This window comes from Pygocentrus nattereri, chromosome 9 (genome assembly GCF_015220715.1).
Source record: "Pygocentrus nattereri isolate fPygNat1 chromosome 9, fPygNat1.pri, whole genome shotgun sequence".
NCBI classification, from domain to species: domain Eukaryota; kingdom Metazoa; phylum Chordata; class Actinopteri; order Characiformes; family Serrasalmidae; genus Pygocentrus; species Pygocentrus nattereri.
The window spans coordinates 19988411-20000684 of record NC_051219.1 but is presented as its reverse complement, the minus strand read 5'-3'; the positions used below and the strand labels follow the sequence as shown (position 1 = coordinate 20000684).

At 41.2% G+C, this 12274-nt stretch overlaps 1 protein-coding gene across 2 annotated transcripts in view; it reads right to left on the bottom strand.

Moving 5' to 3' along the window:
• LOC108425513 (inactive dipeptidyl peptidase 10) overlaps window positions 1-11472 on the bottom strand; it is a 108522-nt gene extending 97050 nt beyond the window's left edge. The window contains exon 1 of one of the 2 annotated variants that reach the window (XM_017694203.2): window positions 11189-11472. In XM_017694203.2, the coding sequence (XP_017549692.1) occupies window positions 11189-11227 (39 nt within the window). In that variant the 5' untranslated portion in view covers window positions 11228-11472. The remainder of the gene's footprint in view (window positions 1-11188) is intronic. The other variant, XM_017694202.2, reaches the window with a different exon arrangement.
• Window positions 11473-12274: the final 802 nt, after the last annotated feature.

The window sequence follows — 12274 nt, the reverse complement described above, 5'->3', positions numbered from 1 at the left end:
CAGGCCTGATTTAAACAAAAGTAAACTGAGGATACTGTGAGGCTTTGGAGAGTGGGAGAATGGCATCTTTACAGGCTAGCTGTTTTTAACAGCTGGCTAACTTGAAGCAGCGCACCATTACTCGCACAACACAGCAAATTGATGATACTGTAGATCAAACATGACACAAAGGCACCACTTTTAGTTTAAACATACCTGAAAGGAGGACTCTGTTTGACTGGTGTTACATATGTTTCGGATCAGCACTCAAACTACTATAGAGAAATCCAGATGTCTGCTAGCTGGTGTTTGAATACTGTGATATGCTCTGACATGGATGCAGCAGGACTGATGCCAGTAAGGCTGTGTGATCCATCATTGACGTACAAAGCCAGCTAATATTTGCTGTTCGTACGAAGTTGACGTTGAAAAACTAAAGAGTTTAGCACTGATTTTGGCCACTTGTTTAGCATTTGTAACAGGATAGCCGAGCATTCGTCACCTGACAGCTAAAAATAATCTGTTTTCTTTCTTAAATTATGACTATCTATAAAACTGTAGCCGTGCTTTTCCAGCTGGTAAAAACAGCTCGCCAGACACTTTCTTCCACTCTCCCATGACAGACTGGTGAAATGTTCCACTGTTTGCCGAGTGTCATGTTTTGACCATAAAGGATAGTTTAAAACAGTGATTAACCACCCAGGAGCAAAAATCAGCCTTCAAACTTTAAAGAAATAATGATTTGACATTTATCGCAACATGTATCAATATCAACCAATATGAATTTTGTTTATCGTGACAACATTTATGGCCTTTTACTTTTTCTTGCCTTCTTTCCTTATGAGACTTCCTGCTTTTAGGTGCTTCATTGAAGGGCACCTCTTGCAGTAACTTGTTATTTTCAGCCTCATTTAGCTTAGCTTGCGTTCTAGTGACTATGAAAGTTTCAGCTGACACTAGTGTCTGACTTACTCCTGCGTCTATCACAGCTTTAACTGTTTTGTTGCCCATTTTCACAGCAATAACACTATTGTCTGAACTATTTGGCATTGATAGCCATGCATTCATTTTGTGTCCAATTTGGTTGCAATTAAAACATTTGAAGGGCAACTTTTTCCACTACTCTGATCCATTTCGGCATTGTATTAGCATTACCACAGCTCCCCTGTGTGGTAGCTTTGCTAAATTGCTTTTGTTTTCAGACCTACCAGGCTCGTAGCGATGATGTGGTTTGTTGTCGTTTCTCAGTTTAAACTCTCCTTCCACCAGTCTTGCCGCAGCAAATCCCTCCGCCATTTCCAAAGCTTCTTTTGGCCGATGATGGGCTACGCTCCACAATCCAACGTTTTAGCTCAGGACTCACCATACTCAGGTACTGCTTCAAGGTGACTGTCTATCCGATCTGTTCTTTAGTTTTTACGTTTGGCATCATCCACTTTTTCGTAGAGCGATTACAACCTGGTGAAGAGTTTTCTCGGGGTCTTATCATCCTGAACCGTGCAGTCTCTGAATCTTTGCCAGCAAGTCTTCTTATTTATTTTGTCCTTCTTCAAGATTGCCTTTTTGACTTTACTGTAGTCTCCCATCTCATCTCCATCCTACATAAGCAGCTCGTGCGTTGCCATCCAAGAACGGAACAAGATGTACAGCCCAGTTCTCCATTGGCTTTTTAGCCCCTTGAGCCACAGGCTCGAACATGATCAAATAATGTTCAATATCATCTGAATCTTTGACCATCAGCATTCTTGGTGTTGGCCATATCGTGCTCATGAAGTGCTGTTGTTGCAGTGGAAGTTCTGCACCTCTTCTCTGGACCCCATTGGCAGCGTGGAGTACTCTGGAGACTCTGCAATTGTGTCGCTTCGCTTAACTCTACACGCTCTCTGCTCACTTAACTCCTTTCTTCATGGTGTCTTCGCACTTCTTGCAGCAGACCGAACTGATGCTGCATTGTGCGCCACCTATGCTTGTTTTTAGCTGCTTCTCTTTGCACATACTCGTCTTTTGCCTTCTGCTGTCTAATGAAGCTTTGTAGCATGCTACATACATGTCGCTAGTTTGCTAAATTTCCTTTGGAATAAATAAAGTGCCTGCCTGCCCACCCGCCTGCCTGGTTATCGCTTCAGCAAGTTGGTTTGTAACTTCTTCTTTGGAGCCATGCTTTCAATAACAAGGATGTCTTGAACTTCACGCTGACACAGTCAGCCTCTTGGCGTTTGCTTGCATTGATATTAAAGACTTCTTCGATGCCACCATTTGTGGGAATGTTGGGGTGTAGAGATTACAAGGCTGCACTGTTTCACATGTAGCCTGATGGTGTAGAGACAGGGTACCTCTCAAAAAGATCAGGCTGAACTCCAGAGTTTGACTTGCACATTTTATTTTGTGCACAAACACACGAAATGGGAAAGAGAATATGAATAAAACAATGCAATGCAACTAATATAGCTAGAACAAAGCAGACTACTTCTAGTCACTCATGCAGTCCTATATAGACATTTCTGGCTAAAATGTCAGCTAGCAGATTTACTGCCCATCACACTAATGAAGAACACTTAACTCAATGTCATGTTCGCAAAACCAGTTTGAGTCGAGCTTTATTGTGTTATCATACTGGAAGCAGCCATTAGAAGATGGGTAAATTGTGGCTTAAAAAAAACAAAAAAAAACGCACATGGTTAACAACAGTACTCAAATAGGCTGCGGCATTCAAGCAATCATTAATTGGTATTAGTAGTTTTGCACTACTTCTACTTGCGCCACACTTTTGGACTACTTCTACCAGTCTGGATTGTTGACACAATGCATGTTGGGTCCATGGATTCATGGTGTTCGTGCCAAATTCTGATGATGTTGTGGGTGTGGACGGCAGTGTCAGGGAGGAGGAAGCTGTCTAAGCTGCAGGCCATTATGGACAATGGCTCCCACCCACTCTACGACACGGTGATGAGACACAGGAGCTCATTCAGTGCAAGACTCATTCTACCGAAATGACAGAGCACCAGAGGAAGTCATTCTTACCGGTGGCCCTCAAACTCTATAACTCCTCCCTCAGTGTGAGATTCATGAAGTGTGGTTCATCTGTGCAATACTCAATACCAAACTGTACTGTTCATATATAATAATAATTAAAAAATAAATAAATAAATAATAATAATAATAATAATAATAATAATAATAATAATAATAATAATAACAACAACAACAACAACAACAACAACTGTGTGCAATAATTCAGAGGTACAATTTAAACTGCTTTATAATGTTATTTGTTTAATTAGTTGTTTAATATTTATTATCACAGCCACTGCCACTTTACTACATTCATAAGAACTTAAATCTTGTGTTCATGTTGCAAATTTCTCTTTATCTTTGTTTTAAATTATTAAAGTGTTTATTCTTTTAACATAAATGGCTGCAACTGTAACAACTGCAATTTCCCTCTGGGATCAATAAAGGATTCTGATTCTGATTCTGATTCAGGCCCTGCCATCTCTGTAGAAATTGAGATTCTGGTGAGCCTGTGCCCACTGCAGCCTCAGCTTTCTGGTCATGGTTGACAGAAGTGGAACCCAAAGTGGTCTTCTGCTGTTGTAGCCCATCTGGCTCAAGGTTTGATGTAGTATTCAGAGATATTTTTCTGCTCATTGTACAGAGTGGTTATCGGAGTATATCTTTGTCAGCTCAAACCATCCTAGCCATTTTCAGGTGAAAGTTTTCAATGAGTGTAAATTAGACACATCTGTACTTGTACGTGATTTGCAAGTGTGAAAGCTAACTGCGTAACTCTTGTTGTGAATATGAGCAGGGCAGTGCATGCTCAGGAAGAACCTGAAACTCAGAGAACAATCTGTCAAAACTTATAATCAGCATAACTGAGCAGAGGCTCAGCCTCTCTTCTACATAGACCAAACTTGATTTTTGTTCAGAAATGACTCTGCTTTAGATTTTATTCATTTTTTTTTTTTTTTTTTTGAGGCAGCTGTTTTTGAATCGTTTCTACTTGCAGTCTATAAACCGCATCAGTGGTTTTTAATTTTATTTAACCCGAACTGGCTGTGTTTTGTTAAAGGGCAGGGATAAGGATATTTTGTAAATTCTACTGATGGACACAACCTAATGGACACTAATTTTTAAACAATTTCTGCCTTTATTATAAGCTGAGAAATTACTAATATAATCAACAGTGATGCTTTTAGTTAGGAGTCCTGATTTTTAAATAGTAAGCAGCAAAATCATAGATATGTTGATGGGACATAACTGATTGTGGCTATAGGTAGCCTCACATATGAAATTCTATTAGAATTCAGTGTTTTTGATATAAGCAAATCACTGCACAGCAATGATGTATCCTTAAACAATGAAAGTTTCATTCTCTAACCACAAAGCAAGAAGCACAATCTAAGGGCAGTCATGGGCTGGAGGTTAGGGATCCAGCCTCGTGACCAGAAAGTCGCCGGTTCGATCCCCAGAGCCGACAGCACATGACTGAGGTGTCCTTGAGCAAGACACCTAACCCTAAACTGCTCCCCAGGCGCTGCGGGTTGGGCTGCCCACCGCTGAAATGAATTCTAATATATTCCAAGGTTACAACATGGTCTGCAAATCCATTTAAAAGCCCTGAAACACAATGAAACCCCTCAGACAGTCTTAGTTGAAGGTGTTTCTGTGTATTAGCCCATGGGCGATCAATTCCTTTGTTTGCTGAATAACCTGTTCTTACAAATCTGTGCAATCAACACTCACTCCAAGGCCCAATCCCATTTCACCCCTTGCCCCTAACACTTAGCCCTACCCCTCCGTTTTGCGCGTTCACGTCTAGGGGTAGGGTTGTCCCGATTGAGATGGAGGGGTAGGATGAAATGTTAGGGCTACATGGCCCTTCAAACGGAAATTTTCAAATGCAGTGTTATGAGAAAATACCCAGAATGCTATGCAAATCACTGACAAGATGGCTGCACAAGCGACCAAAGAGACACATGAATGTAAGTATCTCTCTGTTAAAAAGCCGCCGTATTATAAGAACCATTGTAAGTGTTTTATGGTCATTTCCTTCATAACATACATAAAAATTGCAAGTAATACGCTGATGTCTACCCGGTGAAATTTCCTGTTCTACCTTAAATGGTGCAGCAGTTATATTCTGGTACGTGAGGCTGCCTCATCATTTACAGTGGAATGGGAAGTTCAGCTTCATATCACCGAAGAATTCTTGGTGGTGATAATAAATAATTGTCATCCCCCTCTTTGAAGGCGTATGATCCCTAAATGTATTTAAACAGTGAGGAGCTGAACTTTCCCCTCCTCTGCTGTCACTGCAGACTGGCAGGGTCACCTAAAGAGCAGCGCTAGTAGCTGTTAATGAAGTGATGTAGTTTTATGTTTGTGCTCTTTTTTTTATTCTGTGACTCGTTTGATTGGTTGATGCGGAAATGTCAGTGTGATATACCATTATGGCTGTAGTATGGAGACACAGCAGGAAAACACATCCTTATTATTTTTCCAGGCTATTTTAAATATGATTCACCTGTCCTGTCATATGACACACAGGTGAGATCACCACAGCTGGAGGCGCAATATTGGAAAACCTCTCTTCTGTTTACGTAAAAGTCGCTGACGACAACTGATGACGTATCCGGTTCTTGAAGGGTTGTCTCATTTAATAGGAGAAAGATTTCAACCACTACCCCTTGTAACTCAGTTTCAAGGGGGAGGGTTTCACTCGAAAACAAGGGTTAGGGGTAAGACCAAGCAAGCCTGGTTCAGGTGCTGCCTGTTTAGCGTAAGACACATACACTGATCATTTTAACTGTGCCGTGTTTTGTTTCAGTATAGACAAGATAAGATGACACACTGGATCCTATTCCAGATGGCTATCTTCCATAATCTTAAATTTGGCTCCTGCACCTATAAGCCTTTGAGTAAAGCAACTTTTGTTGCTGTTTGGCAAGGGGAAAATGGGTTGTTGCTACAAAGCCTACAGAGATCACAATGGTTCAAGTGGATATAGCTCAGAGAAAGCCCTTAGTTGTTGTAGATGAATGCAACAGAAGGGCTTGATCAGCCAAAGTCTTTTAAGTACATGTAGTGCAGCAAACAGCTTAGCATACACGGCAGTGGATTAATACTAACAAATGCAAGCTCTGGCTTTGTCAATCGGTTGGTTTTATGACAATGAGAAAACAGCAAGCTTTTTAAGTCCACAGGAATAAGCACAACACACTCGACGGAGCACGATCAATAAGGGAAACTGTAATAATAATAATAAAAAAAAAAACACCCTTCTTAATCATTTCTGCTCATCAGAAACAGTATGAGGAAGACCAGTTAGACCTAATAGCATTTCACTATGTAAAGCTTCTTATTTCACCTTGTCAGTCTGTGGTAGTATGACGTATTAATCTTACTTCAGCCATAAGTATAAAAAAAAAAAAAATAACTATCAAGAACCAAATATGCATATTCTGTCTATGAACACCACCTCTCTGAAAGTGACTTTTTGTCACATCCAATTATAAATACAGTACATGGTCACTGAAGCAACTTTTCACTGCCACGCCCCTTTTTCTCATGATGGAACAGGGCTCTAGGGGAACGTGATGGGGCAGAGCAGGCACTGGAGGCTTTAAATCAGGGCACTTGGCAAGACTTTCAAGTGTTGCTGCATTAGCAAATGAAAATGTGGAGGCACACTAACTAATCTCTAGACAATGCCTTCTGTTTGATCCAGAAACTGTGGAAAAATACAGTGAAAATTAATGAAGTCTGGCTGTGAAGCTCCCAATAAACTGAACAGAGAGAGAACGGCTGGTAAGCAGCTTGCTGTGCAGTCCTGATTGACGAGATGAAGTGTAAATGATAGATGCGTCTGCTCTCGTTAAGAGTTCATATTTGGTAATGTAATTTTTTTTCACAGCAAATTTTCCCCTCTAGGCAATAATATTGTAAGTCCACTTTTTAATATGAAGATCTCATAAAACTTGATGGAAATTTTCGACGAGTAATCAAGTCCATAAACAAGCAGTACAGTTTTTCCAAGAGAGTAGGTCAGTATATTCCTTGATATAAATAATTCCACTGCTACTGGCAATAGAATGAGTCACTTTTTAACCCTAACCCTAACCCTAACCCTAACTTATTTAGCACCACAACCACCTATATCTACATACTAAGACTTATATAGATAATACACTACTGAACGTTACCACTTTGTCATGCCATACCATGAAAATATAATATAAAAATTCAGCTTGCAAAGCACAAAATGCCTCTCTGGTTGTGACAAATCTATAGAGCTTTTCCCTGCTGAGGTAGGCAACTACAGGTGCTGGTCAACGAATTAGAATAATTTGAAATAGTGCAATCATGAAATTCTTTGAATGCATTTTTTGTGCAGAAAGCAAATCAGGTGTTCACCGCACCTGTCCTACTCGTTAGACTAATCACAGAACTCGTTACCTGTAGAAAATTTGCTCAGCTGAGCTTTCCAAAAGGCCCATTTAGGCCATTTAACTGTGACACTGTTGTTTTATTGAATTAGAATAATGGAGAAACCGTTTCATTGAATTAGAATAAATGCTCGAATTTTTGTTTTCTGTGAAGAGTGTTCACTGTGCAGTATAAAGTCAGGGTTGAGTAGAATTTCTAAGTTGTAAAATCAATCATGGGTAAGCAGCGCGACCTCTCAACCGGAATAGTGGCTCAAATTCAAGCCCTTCGCCAACAAGGCTTGACCCAAACTAAAATTGCTGAGCAGCTCGGCATCAGCCAGTCTTCCGTCTGCAAAGCTCTCAAGAAAAACTGCAGCAAGCGCACCAACTGTTCCGGCGTCCGAAAAACTTCTGCTCGCGACAACAAGCAGCTGAGAAAGATCGCAGTCAGCAACCGGTTCAAGTCCACTTCCGAGCTCACCGACTTGTGGAACAAGCAGACCGGCTCTGATGTCTCCAGATCAACCACTTACCGTCGTCTGCGCGAACTCTGCTTCAAATCTCGCGTTCCAGCAGTAAAACCGATGCTGAACAAGAAACAAATGGAGAAACGGCTGAAGTGGGCCAAAGAACACAGCGAGTGGACTGCTGAAGACTGGCAGAAAGTGGTCTTCAGTGACGAATCACGCTTCTGCATCTCCTTCGGTGACCAAGGTCCTCGTGTCTGGCGTCGTGGTGGCGAAACCTACAACCACGAGTGCGTGAAAAGATCCGTCAAGTTTCCCCAGAGCGTTATGGTCTGGGGATGCATGTCCGCTCGAGGTGTAGGGAAACTCTGCTTCCTCAAGAAGACTGTCAATGCTGCCGTATATCAAGATATTCTGGAAACGTTCCTGATTCCGACTGTTGAGGAACAGTTCGGCGAAGAAGACTTCATATTTCAACAGGATCTTGCACCGGCTCATGCGGCAAAGTCGACCAAAGATTGGTTCACTAAAAAACAGCTTGAAGTTTTGGCATGGCCGGCCAACTCGCCTGACCTCAATGTCATTGAAAACCTTTGGGCCATCGTCAAGCGGAAAATTCGCGACAGAAAGCCTACTACGCTGGACCAACTGAAGCAGAACATCGCCACTGCCTGGGAAGCTGTGAGTGCGGAAACTTGCGACAAGCTGGTCAAATCGATGCCGCGGAGACTTCAGGCAGTCATACAAGCCAAGGGGGCAGCCACAAAATACTGAGAAGTGATGATTGTAATTATAATAAAAATTATTCTAATTCAATGAAACGGTTTCTCCATTATTCTAATTCAATAAAACAACAGTGTCACAGTTAAATGGCCTAAATGGGCCTTTTGGAAAGCTCAGCTGAGCAAATTTTCTACAGGTAACGAGTTCTGTGATTAGTCTAACGAGTAGGACAGGTGCGGTGAACACCTGATTTGCTTTCTGCACAAAAAATGCATTCAAAGAATTTCATGATTGCACTATTTCAAATTATTCTAATTCGTTGACCAGCACCTGTATACACACTGTGACAAAAGGTTTAAAAATTCCAATCGCGGCCTTGGATAACCATGTATTTGGCTCTTTTGACTCTTCTCATCAAATACACATTGCACCTGCAGATCTGCTGTCCTGTCTCATTCAAGTGACTTACAGTACCAACTAACAGACGGAGAAACACATATAGACTCCTAGGCTATTCCTCTGTGGAATATTAGGCAGGATATAAAGCATGACCAATGTGGAACATAATTAAGGAATTAGTTAAATAGGAAAGCACTTCCTAAGCAAACTCATGGCAGCATCATGCCAGGTTGAAAACATATTGAGGCCTACCGGCAAGGCTGTCACTTGCAAAACAAATTACGAGAGTGCTGGTGAATATTACTTTCAGGCATGAGAGGCAGAATGCAGAGCAGGCAGCACAACAGAACCAAACTAATTACTCAGGTAGTCTGCTATCTGCCTGCGGGCCACGTATAGCCAGAGTGAATGCATGTGCAGCTCTACCACCTCCTTTGTGCCGCAGCTATATAGTTATTTATAATGCGAGAATGTGTTTAATTGGTGTGTTCAAGAGACTAATAGTGTTATATATATATATGTCTGAGCTTTGAATGTAGTTAATGCTGATACTCCACTATTGTTGATGCCATTCAAAAACCAAAACACATAGAACAATAATGTTCTGTCACAGAGATGGTGATATTCCAGGATGTCAGCAACTCTACAGCCAACAAATGACATCAGTAGGCACCTGTAATTTGTTGGGAATTTGTAAGTATTTTGAAAAGAGACAGCACATTTCAATAGAATGAATCATTTATCTGTAATAATGAGAAATGCCTTGTATCCTCTCTGGGTCTGATTAAGGGGCCCAAAAATGAGAAATTACTATATTATTTGTAATATTCTGTAATATCTTGTGATGCAGAATTGCATGATCATTTTTTATAGAGTTTACAATCTTACAATCTTTTTGGGTTTTGTCCATCCATCTTCTTTCACTACAGTAACAAGGATGAAACACAGGAATGTGATACAACCATGGAGAACCTCCCCAATAAAATAATTCACTGATGTACCACTCATGTAGAGGCTAATAAATACAGGTGTGATATTCCTGGTTTCTTAGAAGTAATGTTAGCTATCTGGCTTCTTTGAGCATTTGCCAGCTAGCAGGAAAAAAAAAAAAAATCAGTCTGTCCTCATATAACTGCTCGAAAGCACTTGTAGCTTCTAAAACGACCCTTGTACGTTCAAGATACATAATCAGAAGGGGTTTTTCCTAGTCTTTATATCAGAAAATCCTACTCTAGAAACTATTGGGGACTTGATGTAGGTGGCAAGTAAGCATGTTTTGCAATAGATATGGCAATGGTTAAATGTTTAATTTTGGTTGGCATGTCCCTTTAAATGCTATCCAATCCTAAAAATGTAGTTTGTGTTCATCAGTTTTTAAGACTAAACATACTCATCTGTTCCCCAAAGCCAATGCATTCACATGCATACTCCCCAGGAGACAATCCAAGAAATGGGCTGGCAAAAACTCTCTCCAGAGTGTCATTCACTGAGACACTAACATTTAATGAGCTGTTGATGTCTGTGTGCCAACAGCAAAGAAGATATTATTGTCTTGATGCCTCAGTTGGGAATACCGTCTGACTGTGTTATCATTATTATCACAGAGGCAAAGTAGGGAACCTGTTTAAATTCAGGTGCACCTGTCCAGAGTTGTGGTTGTGCACAAAGACCACTGGCTCTGGGAACAACTAACACAAATAGTAGGATTACTGCTAAACACAGGATAACAAATCCACAGTTTATCACAGCAGAGGCAGCAACACAAAATGTGTTAAAGGAGCGATTTTTCGACCGTTGTTGTGCTTTGTTGAAAGCAGTGATGGGCTAGAGGCTCTGATGCGTAGAAAAAAGAGAAGAACATGGCTGGGCTGTAGAAGTATGAATGGAAAGTCTGCTGGGCTTTAACGTGTTTTCACACTGGCTTGCCATACCAGTGGGAAGGAACGGTCTCACTAACTCCACGTTCAGAGTCGAAATTCACTCAGCATGTTGCTCTCACGAAGGGCTTTACCAGTTTTTATTTCAATTGTGTGCTCGGAGTCACACTCGTTTCCCTACGGTTAAAAGAAAAAGCCACACACATGTACATACACACCGCTCAGCATGCATCTGCATTAGCCTAGCCAACAGCGATGGAGAAAGAAAAAGAAGAAAAAGATTTTGAAAACGCATGCACTTTTTTTTTTTTACCAGCTCCGTTGTCATGTTCTGCTGCGTGGTGGCGATCATGTCTGCAGCAGCTCAGAGTGAGTCGAGTCCCGCAGAAAAGATGAAAAGATGAAAAGCTGTGAAGCCTCGCGCCTGTGATTCCTCACGCGCTGGAGCCACTACAGTGAGCCGAAATAACCTCAACAACACCAGCAACTCTGATCTGCTGTAGCGGGGATGAAGTTACTCCATCTCTCTCTCTCTCTCCTCTCTCTCCTGTTTGTCCTCTCTCTAGCTACCTCTTTTCTTTCTGTCCTTCCTCACTCTTTCTCTCTTTTATTTCTCTCTCTCCCTCCCTCCCTCTCGTATTCTGTCTCCCCTCCCTCCTTTTCTCATTCACTCGGTCGTTTGCCCTTTTCTTCTCTCCATTCTATACTGTTGCTGTCTGTTTTCTTTTATTCTCTGTCCGTTTCCCTCTTTTAGCTGTCGTTTATTTTCTCTATATCTCTATAACTTTATATCTCTATTTTCTGTTTCCTATTCTCTCTCTTTTTCTCCTTCACTATCTTTCAATCTACCCCCACCCCCACCCCCAGATGAATGCTTATTGACCATGTAAGAAATTAATCAAAATAGCTCGTAGTTTCATCTCATCCAGCAAACTTCCCCCGTGAGGATGAGAATGTCAGTGGACCCAAAAAGTTCGTCTAAAACATATCCCTTCTCTCTCTCTCTCTCTCTCTCTCTCTCTCTCTCTCTCTCACACACACACACACACACGCATACACAAAATGCACCCTATTGAAAACTGCTAGTGATTGATGAATAATTCTAAGGCTACATGCAAACAGGCAGTACTGACTACATTTTCAGAAAGGTGTTTCCAATTGATCAAGGTGGCTACATGTTCAGTGCTCGGTGAAAACCAAATAGATATGAGCACAGTAAAGAGTTTTGCCGGTGGTATAACGTACATATGGCGAGATAACGACACTTTTGGCTTTAAATGCACTACCAGGGAAGTAGATAAGTTTCAGTCAAATGCGAGATGGGTCATCTACCCTAGACTCATCCTAACAGACAGTAACAATGATTAATCAAGATATGAGGTGACAAATCAGTAAAAAG